At 35.8% G+C, this 22,157-nt stretch overlaps 2 protein-coding genes across 6 annotated transcripts; both read right to left on the bottom strand.

The window, feature by feature from the left end:
- Positions 1 to 1,571: 1,571 nt before the first annotated feature.
- On the bottom strand, positions 1,572 to 14,454 carry LOC132140564 (leucine zipper putative tumor suppressor 3-like). 4 transcript variants are annotated; one of them, XM_059549359.1, is made up of 6 exons: positions 14,333 to 14,454; positions 10,971 to 11,591; positions 7,902 to 8,423; positions 6,173 to 6,493; positions 3,576 to 3,806; positions 1,572 to 2,729 (listed from the first exon to the last, which is right to left on the bottom strand). In XM_059549359.1, exons 2-6 carry the CDS (start codon positions 11,499 to 11,501, stop codon positions 2,082 to 2,084), a joined length of 2,253 nt encoding a protein of 750 aa, XP_059405342.1. In that variant the 5' UTR covers positions 11,502 to 11,591; positions 14,333 to 14,454; the 3' UTR covers positions 1,572 to 2,081. The 4 variants fall into 4 exon arrangements, with proteins under 4 accessions (XP_059405342.1, XP_059405343.1, XP_059405341.1 ...); XM_059549360.1 differs by lacking the exon at positions 14,333 to 14,454 and adding an exon at positions 14,035 to 14,264; XM_059549358.1 differs by lacking the exon at positions 14,333 to 14,454 and adding an exon at positions 12,475 to 12,864.
- Positions 14,455 to 18,904: 4,450 nt separating this feature from the next.
- Positions 18,905 to 22,070, bottom strand: LOC132140563 (uncharacterized). 2 transcript variants are annotated; one of them, XR_009433820.1, is made up of 5 exons: positions 21,800 to 22,070; positions 21,520 to 21,592; positions 21,252 to 21,432; positions 20,170 to 20,378; positions 18,905 to 19,439 (listed from the first exon to the last, which is right to left on the bottom strand). XR_009433820.1 is itself a non-coding variant. In XM_059549357.1 (5 exons), exons 3-5 carry the CDS (start codon positions 21,424 to 21,426, stop codon positions 19,171 to 19,173), a joined length of 606 nt encoding a protein of 201 aa, XP_059405340.1. In that variant the 5' UTR covers positions 21,427 to 21,432; positions 21,520 to 21,592; positions 21,800 to 22,063; the 3' UTR covers positions 18,905 to 19,170. The 2 variants fall into 2 exon arrangements, 1 of the variants encoding a protein (XP_059405340.1); XM_059549357.1 differs by having other exon boundaries at positions 20,170 to 20,331; positions 21,800 to 22,063.
- Positions 22,071 to 22,157: the final 87 nt, after the last annotated feature.

The following is a 22,157-nucleotide window of genomic DNA, read 5'->3' as shown; positions in this document are numbered from 1 at the left end:
TCGCAAGGACAAAAGTCAGATTTGCAAGATTTAAACTGGTAATTGCATGAAAAAAGGCAAGAATTAAGATTTCGCATTTTGACCAACATTCCCATTCATTCATCACACTGTTAATGCAAAGCCAAGCCATACACTTTGCATTGTGGGAAACAGTGTTGCACCGAGTGCGCTCTGTTGTATAAGACAAATGATACACACACTGCAGAAACAGTACACGTCGTATTCTTCAACTACCACACAACCCTCACATTTCGATCTTCACAAACCCTTCAGATATTCCTCGTGATGTCTGTGCACTCACTTCAACACATTTAAATCATCACTTCAATCTACTGCATATGACATTTGCAAAGTCAAATATTCTAAATGATACTTTCAGTAAGTATACCTTGACACACATTATATGCTCTTTTTGGAAGAATGTAAAGTCATATTCAAATATAATCCGTTGACGAATTGGAGAGGGAAACTCTGCACAGTTTTGGCTCAGCCGCCATCCATCAGTCAAGCAGCTTCATCAACCAAACCTCATTCAGCAGTCCTCGGTTTACAGTCTGAGTGCACTGACATAGTGACTTGTCTGTAATCCCAGTCCCTCGTCTAGTTTACTCTACATTGCTCAAAACATAGAAAAGGGCAAAAACGACATTCAGGTGATACAGTCCGTTCTGAGTTGAAATGAATACACGTCCTCCGCCGCTGCTTTGGGCAATAGAGCAGGAGGGTTGAGCGCTCCTCTGTCCCACACCAGGCCTCCAAACATATTCTATACAAGCACACGGATGCAAACATCAGCTCACTTCACTGTATTCTGAGAAGAGAAACTCATTATGCATCATAACAATGCATTCTGAGTCTGATACGCTACCATTCAAAAGCTCAGGGTCTGTACGATTTCATACTTTTATTAATCAAGGACGCTTTCAATTGATCAAAAGTGACAGTGAAGACATTTATTATGTCACGCAGTTTTTTAAAATAAATAAATGCTATTTATCTGTGAATCCTAAAAAATTAAATTATCATGGTATCTATGAAAATGAAAACTATTGACAATAATCTAGATCGTGCATCAGTTTAATATTGAGTTTCGACTTGACTTAATATTCAGTTTTTTATTATCATTTTTAATTCTGATTACATAGCTGAATACTGCATGTAATTTCAACAGAATTTTAAAATATTTAATATCGCATGTGATTTAAACTGAAATGTTTGCATCAGATGACCTTTCTTGAAAAAATAGATATGGATAATAGATATGTTTAAATTAATCGTAACAAAATATTTTTTGAGTAATCAATTAAAAAACTGTTTATGCTACAAATTGTCATAACTCAAAAACATTCATGCAAACTATTGCATTACTTTTTTGATGTTGTTTTCAGAGTGTAGAATGATTTCTGAAGGATCATGTGACACTGGAGACTAGAATAATTATTTTGCAAATTCAGCAATGCATATTTATTCACATAGAACACAGCTATTCTAAACTGTAATAACATCTCACATTTTTGATCAATTAAATGCAGCCTTGAGATGTCTTTCAGAAGCATCAGATCTTTTGAATAATCTGTTTCCTTTATTCTGCACCTCTGTGTACTTTCTGCGGCCCGACGAACATTGTCATAAACACTCTCGAGACGGGAACTAAGATTTGGTCCTAAACGTGATGAGCACCATGCGAGATCTTCACTTAAAGAGAAACTGATTGCAGTTTTATTCTGGGATCTCTAGTTTTGATTGTTTGAATGCTGGAGAGTACAGAAGATGCCGTGATCATATAAGGATATGCCTAGGAGCGACGGTGACTTCTTAATCGCCTAAACCCTCGCGCCTGTAAAAACACAAAGCTGAAACGGTCCGTGAATCCCCTGAGTGTTTCCCGCTTGGCGACTGACCTCCTCTCTATAAGGCCACACACACACACACACACACACACACGCTCTCATAGCTACCCAACGAACCTGCCCTCAACCCACACACCTGCCTAATTGCAGGTCCAAGAAGCAGGGCATCCTTGGACAGTCCTCGGAAGCAGTTTTTGGATTGTACTGAATGCAGTTGTAATCAGGGATGCATTAGATCTCCGTTGACTCGATCCTCTCCAGGCGGGTCGGCACGGGCCACAGCGGAGCCAGCTGGTGCATCTCTGTCAGCTTCTTCTCCTCCGCTGGTGGGGTGGGAGAGGTCAGGGATATGGAGACGGACACAGAGGCCTCCGGCGGTGACGGTGAGACGACCTGGGCTCCTAGCTTGTCTACGCGCTCCTCCAGAGCCTGGTTCTTCTGCAGCATCTCCACGTAGCTGAGCTGCAGCTGCGCCTGGTACTTCAGCACACGCTCTTTCTCGTCCTGCCAGGTCTGGCGCTCCTGAGCGAAGGTGAGCGCCTGCCGCTCTCGCTGCTGTCGCTCCAGACGCAGCTCGCCCTGCAGTCGCTCCAGCTGACGCCGCAGGTCGCCCGAATCCTGCCGCTGCGCCTTGCAGTCGTCGCTCTGCAGCGAGAGCATCGGGTCTGGTGCCGGGAGCACCGGGAACGCCGGGAGGGATGTGGGTGTCTCCGGAGGGGACAGAAGATGCTCTCGACTTCGGGAAGCCACCAGCTGACCCACACCGGTCAGACTGGGCTCACTGGAGCGACTGGAGCTGCTGCTGAGTTCACTGAGGGCCTTCTTCAGCCGTGCCACCTCCGTCTCAAACGCACTCAGCTTGTCTCGTAGCACTGCCACCTACAGACACAGAGAGGGACACATCAGAGCCACTAGAAGACACGCCTGCAACCATCAGGCAGTACGAGGGAAAGGAGACCAGACACCAGTTAACATATCTATGTTTCATATTAAAACAGCTAATCTTATTTCAAATTCAATCTGAAAAAAAACAAAAAAAAAATCTACATTTGCAGTGCTTTTTTTTCTAGGGCTGGACAATTTTGTATTAATTAAATATCATTATGGCCAGTGTTGGGAAAGTTACTTTTAAAAGTAATGCATTACAATATTGCATTACTTCATAAAAAAAGTAAACACAATTTGGGCAAAATATCAAATTGCAATGTTTATTATAAAAATAGCAATTGTTATCATAGCAATATATATATATATATATATATATATATATATATATATATATATATATATATTTTTTTTTTTTTTTTTTTTTTTATATATATATGTGACCCTGGACCACAAAACCAGTCTTAAGTGTCAATTTGAAATGATCTCTCCATTGATGTCTGGTTTGTTCGGAGGACAATATTTGTCTGAGATGCAACTATTTGAAAATCTGGAATCTGAGGGAGCAAAAAAATCGAAATATTGAGAAAATCATCTTTAAAGTTGTTCAGATGAAGTTCTTAGCAATGCATATTACTAATCAAACATTAAGTTTTGATATCCAAACAATGCATTAATAATTTCATAAATGTAAACCACTTAGACTATTTGTTTGTTGCAGTAAGAACATCATAATGTACAGATGTGTTTATTATCAGTACATGTTTTAATGATGTTTACATCAACACTTCAACTCACATCTAACATGATTTCTGTGTTGCAGTGATGCAGTGTTGGTACCTCGGCCAGCATGGTCTGCAGCTCGGCCTCGCAGCGCTCCAGCTCCAGGGTCTTGGTGCAGAAGGACTCTTTGAGGCTGATCTCGGCCTCCTCTCGCTCTCTCAGCTGGGCGTTGAGCTCCTTCAACTGACCCCTGAGGGCCACCATCTCTCCGGCCCGCTGCGTCACCTCGCCCTGACTCTCGCGCAGCTGCTGCTTCAGCAGAGAGATCTCGCCCGCCTTCTGACACACCTGCACACACACGTCACACACACACACACAACTACTGAATACACTCCTGTGCAGTCAAAGCTGTCTGGAGAGTTATAGTGAAAGACTCAAAAAAACAAAACAAATATTTCACCATATTATATATGACGTTTCACCAAATATCTACTAATATTTGTTGCTAAAAAATATTAATATTTGTTGTTATACAATACTGGTCAAAAGTTTGGAATACTTGGAATACTTTTTACAGTTTTTGAGTTTGTGATCAAAAACACAGTAAAAGCTGTGAAATATTATTACAATAGAAAATAACTGTATTGTGTGAATATCTGTTAAAATGTCATTTATTTCTGTGTTCAAAGCATCATTTTCATGATCCTTCAGAAATCATTCTAAAATGCTGATTTGCTGCTCAATTATTATTATTATTGATGCTTTGTTATTTATAATGTTTTTTGTTGATGTGTTTTTTTTTGTTAATGTTGGAAATATTTTTTTGTGGAAACTATGATACATTTTTCAGGCTTCTTTGGTTAAGAAAAGGTCAAAAGAGCAGCATCTTTTAAAATAGAAAATCTTTTGTAACATAAATTTATAAATATCTTTACCATTAGTTCAGATCAGTTTAATACATCCTTGCCGAATAAAGGTTAAATTACAATATGTAAATCATAAAAGCACCTAACATCTATAATAAGAGCAAAATATACAGTGTGTATATAAACACACACACACACACACACACACACACACACACACACACACACACACACACACACACACACACACACACACACACACACAGAGACACAGACACACACACACACACACACACACACACACACACACACACACATATAATATAACCATTAACCTAACCCTATGTTTCAACAGTGATTTTATGAACATACATATTTAATATATATACACTTTTTGAAGTTGTATAAGACTTAATAAAATCATACATTTTTAAGGTATTTTACAAAAGACAGTTTTAGTCCATCTTCCAGGAAAAGAAAGACTGTAATTTTAAAATGCTACAAAATTAGGTGAGATTTACACTTTAAAAACAAAAATATCTTTCACTTTGAATTAGGTTATTTTTTCGGACTCCACTGTCAAATATTTGTTCTCGTTTTAAGCATAAACCCACTTCATTTGAAGTCTTTTTCTCCTATGACATTTTGCATCTCGAGTAAATGTATCTTTTTTAATTATGATTTGGTGTGTTAAATTATATGAATTATAATTTTGACTATGTCATCATTTTGGCTTTTTATCTCATAATTATGACTCTGTGTTTACTAATTTAGATTTTTTTTATCTCATAATCTTGACTTAATATGACATAATTTTGACAATTTTATCTCATAATTATGGTTCAAAAGCTATCTCATAATTTTAAACTTTAATGGGATAATTGTAACTTTTTATCTCATAATTATGATTTGGTGTGTCCTAATTTAGATTTTTTTTTTCATCTCATAATTTTGAGTATATCATAATTTTGGCTTTTTATCTCATAATTATGATTCTGTGTTTACTAATTTAGATTTTTTTTTAATCTCATAATCTTGACTTAATATGACATAATTTTGACAATTTTATCTCATAATTATGGTTCAAAAGCCATCTCATAACTTCAAACTTTAATGGCATAATTGTAACTTTTTATCTCATAATTATGATTTGGTGTGTCCTAATTTAGATTTTTTTTTTATCTCATAATATTGACTTAATATGACATAATTTTGGCTTTTTATCTCATAATTATGATTCTGTGTTTACTAATTTAGATTTTTTTTAAATCTCATAATCTTGACTTAATATGACATAATTTTGACAATTTTATCTCATAATTATGGTTCAAAAGCTATCTCATAATTTCAAACTTTAATGGCATAATTGTAACTTTTTATCTCATAATTATGATTTGGTGTGTCCTAATTTAGATTTTTTTTTATCTCATAATTTTGAGTATGTCATAATTTTGGCTTTTTATCTCATAATTATGATTCTGTGTTTACTAATTTAGATTTTTTTATCTCATAATCTTGACTCAATATGACATAATTGTAACTTTTTATCTCATAATTATGATTTGGTGTGTCCTAATTTAGATTTTTTTTATCTCATAATTTTGAGTATGTCATAATTTTGGCTTTTTATCTCATAATTATGATTCTGTGTTTACTAATTTAGATTTTTTTTATCTCGTAATTTTGACTTTTTATATCATAATTTTGGTTCAAAAGATATCTCATATTTTCAACTTTTAATGACAATTATGACTTTTTATCTCATAAGAGAACAGCACTTTCTGCAGTGGATGTGCCTTAGGCTACGGATCGAACTAAAACTCCATCAGTGGTACAAGTCTCTCTCACCTCCCACTTGGTCTCCTCCAGTCTGGGCAGGATATCGGCCTGCTCCTTCCTGAAGTCCAAGCACTTCTTCTCCAGCTCCTCTCTCTGAGCGAGCAGCAGTGTCATCTCGTCCTGCAGACGCCGCTTGTCCTGCTGCAGACGGGCGATCTGTGCCTGCAGGGCATGCTGGGTGCGCTGGGCCCGTCGGGTCACCTGCTGCAGACGCCCGGCATAGTTCTGCCTCAACTCCTCCATCTCACGCTCCCACACGCGCTGCTTCTCCTCGAACACCTGCACTATAGCCGCCTCGCTCTGGTCCAGGTTACGTCTCATGTGAATCACCTGCGAGGAGGGCAGCACGGCCGAAACATGCATAACACAGTCTCAAACAATGCAAGCTTGCTTTCATTCTCACGTCATGTAACTTTGCATAAACTTCTTCTACGTCTAGCTATATGAATAACAGCACATATGAAAAAAATCTAATAATATTAACCTAATGCATGTACTGTGGAAAGCATGTATGTACAACAGAATCGTGTGTTTGCATTCACATCTGCGTTTGAATACTTGCGTAGAGAATGTTTCTGACCTTACTGTCGGTTGATGTTACTTCCTGGAACTCTGAATAAATCTGAATAAAACCTTGTTAACCATAAAAATGCTTGTTCTGTTTATATTCAAATAACATTTCCGCTAAACCAAAGGACCTTTCCGGGGTGAAAATGTTCTGTTTATGCTTAGTGAAACTCTGTGACTTACTTTCGCTCTTTTGAGCAGTTCTGTTATGAATGCAATTCAGTAGGCATTAACGATGTTGTAAGCAAAAATAATAAATAAATAAATACATAAATAAATAAATATCCAACAGAAGGTGCATGCAAAATTGTGAATAAAAATAATTATAAAAAATATTCAATGGTGCATGCAAAAATATAAAAGATAGTAATAATTAAAAATATCCGATAATGTATGCAAAATTAAAGATTTTTTTGGGGGAAAATTTCTATTTTGTATGCCTAATATATATATATATATATATATATATATATATATATATATATATATATATATATATATATATATATATATATATATAATTATACAATTGTATAATTTTTTATTAATTTTAAAAATTTATTTCATTTTGCATACACACCATATTATATATATATATTTATTTTATTTTTTTATATATATATTTTTTAAATATCCAGTGGTGTATGTGCAAAATTAAAGACATTTTTAATTTAATAAAAATTTTTACAATTGTATGGAGCCCCGCACATGACATGCAAGAAAAAATAAATAAATTGTGTGCACGATTTAGCAAATCTTTTCTTAATTTAGAAAAGTTAAAGTTTTTTTTTTCAAAAATTGCATTTAAAAAATATCCAATGTTGTATGGAAAATTTTATAAATTAAAATAAATTAAAAGATGAATGAAGATTTCAAATGTTTTATTATTGAATCTGTCAACAGTTCCTACAAAACATGGTGACAAATGCACTTTGAAGGTGGAACACGGTAAAATTATGCCTCAGCGAGTACATCACATTTACATATAGTCAGACACTTTTATTGAAAAAAACTAAATAAAAAAATAAACAAAATACATAACTAAAAAAAATAAATAAATAGTAAACAAAACCAAGATGCTTGCCAATTAGTTTCAATGAAAAAATGCACCATGGTCCAGAACATCAAATGATACATACACAACGCTAAAGAATTGACAAAGTTCTGTCACCTCACTTACTTCTTGCTCTCTCTCCCACAGTCGCTCCTCCAGGTCCTGAATCACGTCGTCGGAGGACGGAGAGGGTCTCAGGGGCGCGGGAGCGTCGCTCAGGTGACTAAGGCGCTGGTACGAGGAGGAGCTCTTGCCTGAGGAGGAGCGGCCGCTGTCGGAGGCGCTCAGGCCGTTCTGGTAGCCCGGCTTGTCCAGGGCGACGGTGCCCAGCCGGTTGATGTGGCTGGTGGAGGCACTGAGGGGTCCGAGCGCGGGCGGTGGGCCGTAGCTGGAGCCTGTGTACGTGGGCAGACTGGTCAGAGAGTTCCTCCCGGAGTCCGAAAGACTGCCCTGTCCTGCCCGGCCTGCACCACCGTGTGTCCCGGGACTGTCCTGGTTCGGACCGCCCTTCTCGCCGCTGCTGCCCTGACCGGCCGTCCCAGAGCTGGTCTGGAGGGGACACACCAGGTTCTGCATGGAGTGAAAGCTCTTGGGCACCACGGGTTTGAAGGCTGATGGACGCACCAGAGAGTCACTGGTCTGCAGAGACACAAGTTCATCTGAATGGTGACTTCAAACACAGAATTCAGTTTTTGTTACTTAATATAAACTGTATTTTAGTGTAAGTATATCTTGATTAGCTTTTATTTTTATATTTTATTAATGTATTTATTCATTGATGCATTGATTTTAATGTTCTTTCTAATTTTTATTGTGTATATATACTGTATATATACACAACTACATATTTCAGTGAGTTGCAAGGCAACATTTCTTTCTAATTTTCATTTAAGCCTTTTAAAATTAAGTTTTTCAACCAGTATTTTAATCATGACATAAAAAACCCCAAAATCATAAGATACTATATTCATAACTATTACCAAATTTTTTTAAAAAATTCATAATTATAACAAAAGTTGAAATTGACGATGTCATAATTTTGCCTTTTTGTCTCATAATTATGGTTCAAAATCTATTTCATAATTTGACACTTTAATGACATACGTAATTATAATTTTGTATCTCATAATTATGATTTGGTATGTCCTAATTTAGATTTTTTTTATCCCATATTTTTGACTTAGTGTGTCATAAATTTGACTTTTTATCTAACAATTATGATTTAGTAGCTATCTCATATTTTAAACTTTTAATGACAATTGTGGCTTTCTATCTCATAATTATTACTTGTGTCCTAATTTTGAAATCTGATGAACGCAACAGAGAGAAATTGGTCTGCAGAGACACAAATTAATCTGAATGGCAGCATCAAATACAGAATTCAGTTTTTGTTATTTTAATATAAACTATATTTTAGCATAACTATGTTAATATTTTTAACAAGCTTTCATTTTTATATGTTATTGATTTATGTATTCTTTAAGACAAGTGATTTTTTAATGTGCTTTTGTTCTCTAGATCTGAAAATACTGACCTTTTTTGCCTTCAAAACATGATTTAATTGCATAATGTTCATGAAACATGCAGATGGTTGCTCTGAGCACAACAAGTATCAGATGAAGTGAGTTATACTGTTTTTATCCACTTTTATCTTTAATATTTGGTATGTTCACCTTTTGCAGCAATTACAGCAGCACATCTCTCTTTACTTTATCAATTAATTTTATTTAATCTTTATTTCAGTTAACGAAAGAAGTCTGAAGCTCAAATCTTACTTCTGCTTAAAACTTCTGTATTTTGTTTAAAAATCAGAAGGCCTGGTTTCAATCCCAAAAGTGTAAGCCACATTTATATGGTATCTTTTTTTTTTGCCACATAAGAAAATAAATCAGGGTTTTGTAAATCATAATTATGACATAAAAAGTCAGAATTATAAGATACTAAGATGAAATTGATAAAAAATAACCCAAAGAGTTGAAAGACGAAAAGAGTTGAAATTATGATTCTTATTATAATTTTTTATTTTTTATTATAATAGTCAAGAATCATGTCATAATTATGACTCTTTATCTCATATATGTTTTGTCTTATGTCATTGTTTTTGTTATAATTTTGACTTTTTATCTCATAATTATGATTTGGTATGTCCTAATTTAGAATTTTAATGGCATAATTTTGACTTATTATGTCACATTTTTTTTATCTCTTAGTAGCTACTGAATCTCATAATTATACTTTTAATTATATAATTATTTCTTTTTATTTCATCGTTATGAAGTAATACATCATCATTTTGAGTGCTTGTCTCAAAATTAAAATTTAGCAGCTAACTCATAATTAACATTTTTAATGACTTAATAATACTAATAATAACTATAATAATTAATTTCATTTATAAAGCTTTTCTGGGTACTAAAAAGCACTTGGAAGCGGGGAATCTTCTCAACCAATTTTACTTTTTATCTTATATAGTAATTAAAACTTGGCATGTCCTTATTTAGAATTTTATCTCATAATTTTGTCTCAGTATGTCATAATCTTGACTTCTTATCTCACAATTATGGTTCAGAAGCTATCTCATAATATCAACTTTTAATGACCTAATAATAATAATGATAATTTGTTACATTTACATTAGCTTTTCAGGGTACTCAAAATGCTTTAAACGTAAGGGGAGAATCTCCTCAACCACCACCAATTTGACAATTTTATCTCATAATTACGACTTAATATTACATTTTTGCCACATAATTTTTACTCAGTATGTCATAATCTTGACTTCTCGACTCACATTTATGATTTAAAAGCTATCTCATAATGTCAACTTTTAATTTCCTAATTATGACTTTTTATCTCATAATTATGATTTAGCAGCTACTGTATCTCATAATTTAAATTTTTAATGACAAAATTATATTACTTTTAATCTTAACATTACGATTAAGTCGTCATTTAGATTTTTTTTGTCTCACAATTGTGATTTAGTGGCTATCTCATAATTTCTACTTTTTATGTCACAATTATGATTCACTAAAGGAGGGCTTTCATGAATGTATGTGCTGTGAGGCTAAATGGTTTGTTGTGCTTAGCTGGTTATTTTATTGTATTCTTTATTGTGCCACTACAACACACACTAAACAATGCACTACTAGCATCTCCTCCTGAACAGGGCCGTTGTTGGCGTACCTGTGCATGTTCGAGTTTTCCCGAGACGGGCTGGATGTTGGGCGGGTTGTGATTATCGGGTTTGGCTTTGCTCTTGTCCTTGTGCTGCGGCGGCGGCTGCGGTGGAGCTTGTTGGCTGCCGTTCCTGTCGTTGTTCAGCACGATGTTGTTCCCACACAGGTCCAAACTCTCTCCACGCCTGTGTCCTTCCCTCCGTGCCCCGTTGGCAAACACCACGTTGGACACCAGCCTCTCTCCATTGAGCATCTGTTGGCGGTTGGTATTGTGTGCCGCGGTGCGCTCGGTGTCAGCGTGGTTGCGTGCGTGGAAATCCCTCTCGGTGTTGTAGCTGTGCTCGTCAGCGGAGACACCCTTGGTCTTGGTGCTGGGGCCGGGGATGCGCTCGGCGCTGAAGCTGCGGTCATCGAGGCGGCGGCGGGCCGAGGCGGGGGGTGGTGCGGCCGCCAGCGGGCCGTTTGGGGTGGTGCGGGTTCCCACGCTGCGCATTGTGATGGGCCGCTGACTGGAGGCCCCGCTCCCTACGCTGCCCATGCCAGGAGCCTCGAGCGCTTCACTCCACCGCCCACAGCGCCAACACACACGGGCATGAAGGAGAAGTGAGTCGGGTCACACACACACACACTGCAACACAACACACTGAGTTAGTGGCCTTATTCACAATACACCACATAACAAAATACTTAAAGGTGCAGTTCAAGCAGAAATCTTCCATCTTTATTTGACCATCTAACTCCAGCGCTCTCTATTCTAATTCTATTTTATCTATTTGTTTTCAAAAACATGACCTTTTAAGACTTAAGCGTTTTCTAACTGCTTGTTTTCTATATATATATATATATAGTCTTGTGAGATTTTAAGTAAATAGTTTTATAATGCTTCAGCACATTGGCATGTTCGTGGTTCTCTGATGCCAGTTAATGATCACATGTAAACAAATAAAATATTATTATGACTTAGAATACAAATTATAAAATATAATTTATACAATATAAAGTTATGAGTTATTGTGACAAAATTATAACTAAAATTAAGCAGACTTTCTTGTAAACCAAACCCATCAGATCTGGATTTTCAACCAGTTCTCTGATGTCAGGTAATGGTCACATGACATGCAGGAAAACAAATTATACAAAAATATAAATTATAGTTTGTTATGTTATAACGTCCTATCTATTGGGCCACTGAATGTCCACTTTAATTTGCATAAAAAATGCAGTGGAATTGGTAAAAAAAAAAATGTTACTATTAACTTGAGTGACATGTTTTTAGAATGCTGTGTCGTGCACTAGGCACTGAAAAATACAGCAGTCTAACCATGTAGCGCATGTTTACATAGAAAAACAACAACAACAACAAAAAAAGCAGTGAAGTGGAATGCAGCTAAGCTGCTTTATAAAATTACATTCACAGCATTACTACAAAGCATTACTAGAAAATGCAGCCAAGGTGGACAAACACGTACCAGCTTCTAGAAAAAGGAAACAGACGTAAATAAACAACATACTTTATGTGCGTCCCTCAAGAACTGTAAAAGCAGAACTGCTTGCTCTTCGTGCTGAACGTTTATCAGACCTCTCAAAGAAACTGACTGCAAGTTTTCATGCCAACAAATGAAAGAAAAAGAGTGAGGAGCTTCTCTAAGGTAACAGTCGTATGAAGCACGTGTGTCTGTGAAGTGTGTAAACATCAACGCGGATCTGTTTCGGTGAAACTTTACCCTGATTATTCGATCTCTGGAGTTAAACATTAACCAAACACAGAGCAAATCTGACCTGATTCTGACTGTAAATGATTCTGATTGAAAATCCTGCGAACAAAAGCAAGTGATGGATCAGTTTCTAAATGAACAGCAAAAAATACAATTCCGATTGTGGCCACATTCATTTGTAAAAAAATAAATTGCAAACACATCCAAACTTTTTGCAGTGTGAATGCAATTTATGTCACACTTATGCAAATCAACTGAACATTCATTATAAGTACATGCTTATTTTGTTCTTTCTGTGAATCATGAAATCATTTATGAATTGCACTAGAATCAGAAAATTACAGGGTGCTCTTTCAATTCTGACATTTAATTGAGTCTACAGTGAAAGGGTGCCGTCAGAATGAGAGTCCAAACAGCTGATAAAAACATCACAATAATCCACAGCACTCCAGTCCATCAATTAACATCTGGAGAAGACAAAAGATGAAACAACAGACTCAAGTGAGTCACTAATTATACTCATTTAAGATTATAAGTGTTATAAAATGAATGTAAAGCAGCTCAGCTGTTCGTATTAAGATTTCTGACTCTTGATTTTACCATGGTACTTCTCTGAAAGGGTCAAATGGGCTACGATGCATCAATATAATAAACAGTGTAAGACTTTAGCAACATTCAACATTAAAAATCTGTCTCATGCACTTGGATCTATATCAGCATTTTAATGCACATGGATGATTTCCATACATTTAACCAGCCATCTGAGGCCTTTTGACCATACTACCATAGTGTGTGTCAAGCATAACTGTGTATTAACATGAATGCCCTCCTATGATCATTTTCATATGAACTCTCTCCCAGATCCATGCAAGCGCATTGAGACGTCAGCTGGAGCAGTGCTGCTGATGGTGTGCAGTAGCATCACTGGTCCAGCAGAGCTCTGGATCAGATCAGCACTGGCACGTGCCTCTACTACCCTCTCCAGCACAGTCAGTCACTCACAGGCATTACATCATCGCTCACATGCTTCATATATCCCAACACGCATTAAAGATTACCATCCTAATTGCATCACCCTCAGCTGCTCTATCAAAAATGCAAGATCGGATTCACAACATAACCTCATCACTGCATTAGAAACATCAACGCAGATACACGTCTGTGCATGGATGTAAACATGCAGTGCAGCAGAAAGACACACTACTGTGTTGATGCATCGCGCTCACACATCGCAGTGCAATTCCAAGAAAACACAAACACACACAACTGGAGAAAATGACAGTGATGAGTGAGATGAAGGCCTGTACACAAACACATGACATCAGAATCGCATTATGCATTAAAAAGCATCTTCACCTGCTTCACCTGACAGTGAAGGCGGGCCTAGGGATGCTACTAACCAGCAGACGCTTGGATGCATTCAATAGGCTGCGTTTATAATAACATAAAACGCAGTGCCTCCATTTAACAGAGGGAGAGACGAGGATGCAGCAGCACAATGGAGGTCCAGCGTTCACCTGACTACAGGACGAAGCATCATCCGCTCTCATTACATAATGCGTGTTAGCGCTCATGCAAAATGATGCATCACTGCATCCGCATCCCTCCATGACAGCAGCAGCAGCAGCATCCAGCGCGCGCGTCTCATACTCACTGTCTCGCAGCGGATCCGTCTGTCCTTCTGCTCGGATGCTGCGGCGTAAACGAACGCGTGAAGCCGCGCGATGCGCTGCCGCTGACGCCCGCGACGGAGAGACATCAGCTGAGAGACACACCCACCTGTGCCCCGCCCCCTTTGGACGCGACCGGACACGCCCCCTTCTGCTCGGCGAGGGCCTTATAAACCGATTATAAGAGTTTAAATAAACTAGAAAACCAACAATTAATCAGTTCTTACTATAAAGATTCCCCACGAATAAAATAACAACACTAACAACGAATACAATTGCAATTGTCTTATTTTCTAAATGAAGCATAAAGTATTTTGTGTTCACAAAAACATTTCTTAAGAATGTTACATTTTTTCTCTAGATTTTTGAAAGGCTAACAAAATAAATAAAAATAAAGATTATTGCAATAACATCTACAAATTATGTTCCTCTATCATGTCATAAATTATACACTCTCTTCTAGGCTAATAATAATACAATCATGAATTGCACTTACATTCAAGTAATCTCAAGAAGTTTTTTTTTCTTTCTTGATGTTTTGTGTATTATTTATGATGGACATCTGGGTTTCATTTTTAAATGTTATATTAATGTGATTTGGTAACGTAAAGACTGTTATTAAATGTTTTTAAAATAGTTTTGTCAAACCTCTTTCTTGCTTCATTTCTCTTTATGTCTATATTAAGCTGAAATTAAGCTCCAATTCTACTTAAACCAGTTAGTCAAACTGAAACTGTAAAAAATAATCTAATTAACATACAAAGTGACATGCAACTGTATTGCTTTCCAGTTATGTGGTTTCATTTATTAACAATAAATGTAAATCTTTCACATTCAATAATACATTTTTAAATAGAAATCATGTATGTTACCTTTATGCACCGTGAACTAACATGAACAAATGTAATTTTATGAATTAATGATTAATAAACAATATAAAACATATATCGTTCATAATCAGCTCATGTTTACTAATGCATTAACTAATGATAACAAAGTGAAAGTGTTGCCGTTTTTACCTTTTTGCAGTCAGAATGAATGCTGATGATATTATATGCATGCACAGCTTTAAAAACAAACTCACATGAAACATTTGAGATGATCAATGCTTATACATTTCCTCATAATACATACATAGGGTTCAGTCAGTGCAAATATCAGTACTAAATTAACAGCTTTCCTTCAGTTTAACATAATTTTTCTCCATGGTTTAACATGCATAACTCACACTTACACTCACAAAAACATCACATTATAATAAAGCCATCAAATCTCTCTCTCTCTCCATTCACAAATTCATTGGTGACATCAACAACTTCTCAAGGTTACTATGGCGATGGGCTCCATCCAACTGGAGCAGAAGCTGGTGTCATGTGACGGATAACGAGGTGCTGGATGGAGTCTAATTAGAGAGAGAGCTGAGAAATTAAGGCACAGTGGAGATCGGCTCCCTTCCCACAATTCCACAGTCATCCGGAGTTCATTTAGTGAGATGTATTTTCAACAGGAAGATCAGTCCAGATCACAGAAGATTGTGATGATAGATCAACTTCGGAACATAAATACATTTTTTTTTTATATTACATTAAATCAAAAATGGCTTCACACAAATATAAATGTGACACAAACTGTATAAATCCTCCTTAGACTCAAAAATATCCCAAATAAAAGTTTTTGTTCATATACTTTTGTGCACTGTGTATATTTATATAAAAGCAGACACATACAGTATATATTTTCAAAACATTTGCATGTCTATATTAATATTCATATAATTTATATTTTATATAAATATATTTAATATATAAACATTACATATATTTCTTTTATATATATATATATATATATATATATATATATATATATATATACACACACACACACACACACACTTGCGCTCAAAAGTCTGGGATCAGTTTTTAAAGAAGTCTCTTCTACTCATCAAGGCTGCATTTATTTGATAAAAAATACAGAAAATAAACAGAAATCTTGCAAAATGTTATTACAATATAAAATAAAAGTTTATATTTTAATATCCTTTAAAATATAATTTATTTCTGTGATGTGCATATACTCCAGTATAAAGTGTCACATGATCTCCATTAATCATAATAATATGCTGATTTATTATTAAAATTATCAACAGTTGTGCTGTCAAATATTGTTTTGGAAACTGTGATACTTTTTTCAGGATTATTTAATGAATAAAAGTTTAAAAAGAACAGCATTTATTCAAAATAGAAACGTTTTCTAACTATATAAATCTTTATTAATTTAACACATCCTTGCTGAATAAAAGTTTTAATTTCTTTCAAAAAAAGAAAGAATAAAACTTTACTGACTCCAAACTTGTGACCTGTAGAGTATAAGACTTCTATTTTAAATAAATGCTCTTCTTTTAACTTTTTATTCATCAAAGAATCCTGAAAAAAAGGATCACAGCTTCCAAAAAATAAATAAATAAATAAAGATCTGAAGCAGCTCAACAGTTTCAACACTGATAATAAATCAGTATATTTTCATGATTTCTGAAGATCATGTGACACTGAAGACTGGAGGAATGATGCTGAAAATACAGCTGTGCATCTCAGAAATAAATTATATTTTAAAGGATATTAAAATAGAAACCAGTATTTTATATTGTAAAATCATTTTGCAAGATTACAGTTTTTTTCTGTATTTTTGATCAAATACATGCAGCTCTGATGAGCAGAAGAGACTTCTGTAAAAACATTACAAGTCTCACTGAGCCCAAAATCTTGAGTGGTAGTATGTTTTTGTATTTATATATAGGTACATAATAAATAAGCGCAGTATTTATAATTCACAGTGTTTGACATGTGTCTGGTCAACTGAAATACTACAAACACTACAGGTTTTAGTCATTTTGTTGCATGCATTTGCAATTTAAAAGAATTCATACAAATATCTGAAAGTTTTGATTAAATTTTATTAATTTTAGTTTATTTATTATTATTTTAGAACAAAAACAAGAAATGTTGCCCTGTTAACTTTTTGAAATAAAATATGATTACATTTTTCATATCTTATTTCAGTTCATGTTTATTTTATAACAAGTACGGTTTACTTTCCAGAAATCTTTAAATGTACTTCGATTTTCTGGAAACTATCTGAAATGTTCCGCTACTTGTAACCTTAATTTCAAAGTAACAATGTTTTTTAACTATCTTAATTTTAGTGTTAGTTAACTATAATAATAACTGTGGAACAGAAACACGTTTAAGTCACTGTTTGTTTGCTGATAATCTTCCAGTCAATGAGAAGAAAGAAAGTCATTTAGGTTTAAACAACATGAGGTTGAGTTCAACATCATAACTCCAGAAAAGTATTAGAATATCAAATAAATGGAGAAAAATTGTGCAATATGAATCTGGATAAGAGAGGGAATACAAAAAAACTGCAAGGTTTAACTCACGAATAAATTAAATGTAAATTAAATTAAATGTAAAGCTTGTTGATGTTTCATGTGTTTTTTTTACAATTATGTCACAAATCAAAGCTCTTCCAGGAAGCTCAAGGCACGTTGAGGATTGATGTTTGATCTGTTTACTAGTTTCTGTACAGAAATTACGCCACTGATCGCCAATAAAATATAAACAGCCCTAAATATGTACGTTTTCACACTTGAGTCAAAAAGTGAAGTGAAAAAGAATTCAGTTCTGTTTGCATTCACATTGCATGTGGAGTAGAAAGTGGATTCTGAACACATCTGGATGTTGATGGGGTCTCAGTCCACTTTCTGTTTACACTGTAGTTAACCTGGGCAACTAGATTATATTGAGTATTATGAATCATTCTTATTTATGTATATACTGAATATTAAAGATGTTGACATAAAAACTGAGATAGTTTGTATAGAGTGGCTCCGAATGGTGAATATTGAATATGAACTAAATATGAACTGATGAAGCAAACAGGATACAGAGTTGCCAATTAAATAGAATTAAAATGGAATGAAATTCATTAAGACATTTAATATTTCACTGCAAATGACCCATAAACAAACTCATCACAAAACATTTAAGCCGTTTTAAGAAACATTAGATGGTGTTACTAATATTTTTAGAATTAAGAAATGTGAATTTAATTCATATACAGCAGCTGGGGAAAACGTGTTTTTTTTAAAGTCACACTTATAAATGTCTGAGTGTCATTTATTAATAACATGAATTTAACTGTAAAGTCCTGCCAAGTTAAATTTGAGTTCATGGATAATTATGCGATAAACTCCAGAATTCTCCAGTTTTTCTGTGAGAATTAAATATAGAGTCTGTGGTGCTTTCAAAATATAATTTCAAATCAATTCTGAAAATGTAATGTAATTTCATAAACAATTCCTGTCAATTCCACATCCCAGCTAACAAAAACACATCCAAACTACATTTGGCTGATGTAGCAATTAAGATTTAAAATGTGAAGTTTTCTTGGTCATTCAAACATAAAAAACAACATTCCGTTTAATAATGATGAGAATGTTACTTTTGAATGTTCTCTGAACGTTTTTGATACAATTAGTAACATAAAAAAAAAAACATTTCAGAAAATGATGTAGAAATAACACTTTTGTGCTAATGTTTTGAGAACATTAGTAAACGACAAACATTCTATAAATGTTCCTGGAGGAACGCTTGTTCATGACATTGAAGGAACCTCAACGGAACATTTTTAGAACGTTCCCTGTTAGTTGAGATCCTGTATACTGTGATCAATTCAATTCAGATTCACAATAATGAACCAGAAGGAGCTGATTCTGTACGTGCTCCGAGATGTAACGTAATGAGAAGTGCGTAACCCTGTGTGTTTACTCCTCTCTCTCAGCTCCACCAATCAAAGGCTCCGTGTCTCCGTCCGCTCCATCCACGCTCAGGTACTCACAGTGCCTGATGGGTACAGGACGACCCTTGAGGGCCAAAGCGCACGCTATGAGGGAGAAGAGCAGGCCCAACACCTCGATGTAGAAGCTTTCTCCTGCAGACATGCAGAGCCTCTCTGTCTTCGCTCGCTGCAGATTGTGCTCAATCACACTCATACAGGCCACACACACACACACAACCGTCACGCCGATGACCGCTGAGGAGAGATGTGAGAAAACACATATTAGTAAAACATCCGGTTCACATTCTAAGACTCTCAGTATTTCTGTTTCCTGACTTATCTGATCAAACCACCAAGAGTAAAGACATCTTTATACAAAAATGATGAAACGTGGATATGATTAAGTATCTAATTAAATATGCACTCATTTGCATACATCCCCACAGGAAAAGGTCAGATTTTAAATTCTTGTTTTATATTGTTGTCATATTTTAGATTTCTTTTTTTATCACTCCATAAACCAGAAAGTATTGTCAACTGCCAGAAAGTAAAACACATTTTCAGTATGTCGTTAGGAGTAAAATGTTAAATAAATCAGTGTGGATGATATATGAATATGTAAATAAAATGAATATGTAAAGTTTTCTGTATGCATGTGACAGAAACAAGTGTTTAAAGATATGTTCTGGAATTGAATGTACATATAGACAAATAGATAAAGTGCAATAAAATAAACACTTAAATGCATGTTTTAGAAGTTTTCCTTCCTCTAGTCTGAAAGAAGAAATATGTACACACCTCAAAAACGGACCGGTGCATGACAAAAACACTGGTTTGCCTTGATGCATACTAAGTTACGTAACATAAAATAATTCTTAATGCGACAATTTACATATTTCTAGCTGTTTTGACAATTATTGACAACTTCTGAATCCTTTTCCCATGTTACTACGGGTGCAGTGAGCTCAAGTTTAATGGGAGGCACCTGTCAAGATGTGCAAAGACGTCACCAGCTTTGAGTGAGTGACAGCTGCTCCGAGGAAATCCAGCAGGAACGAGGAACTGGAAACCAGGACGGCGCTGTAGCAGAGAGCAGCTAGAGAGTACAGCAGCCACATTCCCCATCCGTGCAGCCCACCCAACGGACCTCCAGCAGGCAAAACCAGACAAAACCCTTCACTACAGTTCATCACGCTGCATGCAGAGGATTTCATTCATGGAATTCATATTTTACAATACAGAACTAGAGTCAAAGAGTTTTTAGTCAATGTTTTATGCATAGTTTGTCACATTTATTTTATGTTTGTTGTTGTTTTATGATGTTGTTTTGGCCAGGCCACGCTTGAAAAACAGATTTTGATTTTAAAAGGCTTAAAAGAATAGTTCATTTAAAAAAGGTAAATGTTTTCAACCTTCGGGCCTCCAAAGATCAGGATGAGTTTGTTTCTTCATCAGGTTTGTAGAAATGTAGCACTGCATCAGTGTCTCATCAATGGATGCTCTGCAGTGAATGGGTGCCGTCAGAATGAGAGTCTGATAAAAACATCACAATAATCCACAGCACTCCAGTCCATCAGTGAACATCTGGAGAAGACAAAAGATGAAACACATCCAGCATTAAGATGATTTTAACTCAAACACATAGAGTCTATAATCCATAATAACACTTCCTCCAGTGAAAAAGTGCATCTTCTGTTGTCTCTCACAGATTTGTTTAGAGCTGTTTAAACGCTGCTTGATCTGTGCAGATTTCTCTCCTGATTCAGACCAGAACACTTTTTCACTGGAGGAAGTGTTATTATGATTATAGACTCTATGTGTTTGAGTTAAAATCATCTTAATGCTGGATGTGTTTCAGCTTTTGTCTTCTCCAGATGTTCACTGATGGACTGGAGTGCTGTGGATTATTGTGATGTTTTTATCAGACTCTCATTCTGACGGCACCCATTCACTGCAGAGCATCCATTGATGAGACACTGATGCAATGCTACATTTCTACAAATCTGATGAAGAAACACGCTCATCCTGATCTGTTCACACAGTAATAAACAGAGCTGTAGATCACACCTGTGTCTGTCTGATTCTGATAGGCGTGTAGAGTAAAGGCCACACCGTAGATGAGACTGCTGCTCGAATCAGAGCAGTTCTGGACCTGGATCCAGTTAGGATCAGCGATAGACGTGCACAGGGACACGAGCGTGAAGCACTGGCACACAGCCGCAGGGGTCAACACCAGGGTCATGCTGATCTGAGAACAACATGAGCACATGAGAAGAGAAAAACTGATTAATGAATCTTCTGTAGAAACGACTCAAAGACAAAATGCATGTCTCACCTTATTCTTTAGGTGACTTTATTAAATGCTGTTGCACACTTTGAGTGTTTATGGTTCCTCATAAAAAGAGTACCTTTGGAGAAAGAGCAATGAAACATACATGAGCCTGACACACATGAAAGTGCAATCATGTAAGGGGCTAGTTGTCACATTATATATTTTAGAGAATAATTAATTAGCATATATATGACACCGACTAGCCCCGGCATTTACTGTAACTTAATAATAATAATACTGCAAGTCCGGCATGACGTCACTGAATGAAAACGATGTTTCTCACCTTAACAGTTACAGTCGAAGAATCCCTCGAAAGATTATAAAAGCTATGATTTGATGCACATTAATTCTGCGCGCTGAACAAAGCGTCGATAATCTGCCGCTCTCATCCTGGACTGACATAAAGACAATCAGTCTGTCTACATTAAAAACGCTGCTCATGTTATTGAAATATCCAGTAATTAAAAGATCATCGCAGCGGATTAAACGCGGAACAGAAGCAGCATGAAGTACGTGAAGCACACTGCGCATGCGCAGCTCTGGATTGATGCCCTCTAGCGGCTCAACGCACACATTACATCACGACTGACTTCAGCTCAGAATTAGATTTCTAGACACTTAGATCCGAGAAAAATGTATGA

The sequence above is a fragment of the Carassius carassius genome, chromosome 5 (assembly GCF_963082965.1).
Source record: "Carassius carassius chromosome 5, fCarCar2.1, whole genome shotgun sequence".
NCBI lineage: Eukaryota > Metazoa > Chordata > Actinopteri > Cypriniformes > Cyprinidae > Carassius > Carassius carassius.
Note: the sequence above shows the minus strand (reverse complement) of the source record. Positions and strands in the feature narration are given on the sequence as shown.

What these genes read in the sequence shown, in the direction of transcription:
- LOC132140564 (XM_059549359.1), bottom strand. Translation starts at nt 11,501, where the DNA reads ATGGGCAGCGTAGGGAGCGGGGCCTCCAGTCAGCGGCCCATCACAATG. An exon ending in TGGAGGAGACCAAGTGGGAG is followed by an intron (nt 3,807 to 6,172) that starts GTGAGAGAGACT and finishes GTGTGTGTGCAG; the next exon opens with GTGTGTCAGAAGGCGGGCGA. An exon ending in TGCAGACCATGCTGGCCGAG is followed by an intron (nt 2,730 to 3,575) that starts GTACCAACACTG and finishes CTGTGTCTGTAG; the next exon opens with GTGGCAGTGCTACGAGACAA.
- LOC132140563 (XM_059549357.1), bottom strand. Translation starts at nt 21,426, where the DNA reads ATGACCCTGGTGTTGACCCCTGCGGCTGTGTGCCAGTGCTTCACGCTC. An exon ending in TCAGAATCAGACAGACACAG is followed by an intron (nt 20,332 to 21,251) that starts GTGTGATCTACA and finishes TGCCTGCTGGAG; the next exon opens with GTCCGTTGGGTGGGCTGCAC. An exon ending in GTCTTTGCACATCTTGACAG is followed by an intron (nt 19,440 to 20,169) that starts GTGCCTCCCATT and finishes ATCTCTCCTCAG; the next exon opens with CGGTCATCGGCGTGACGGTT.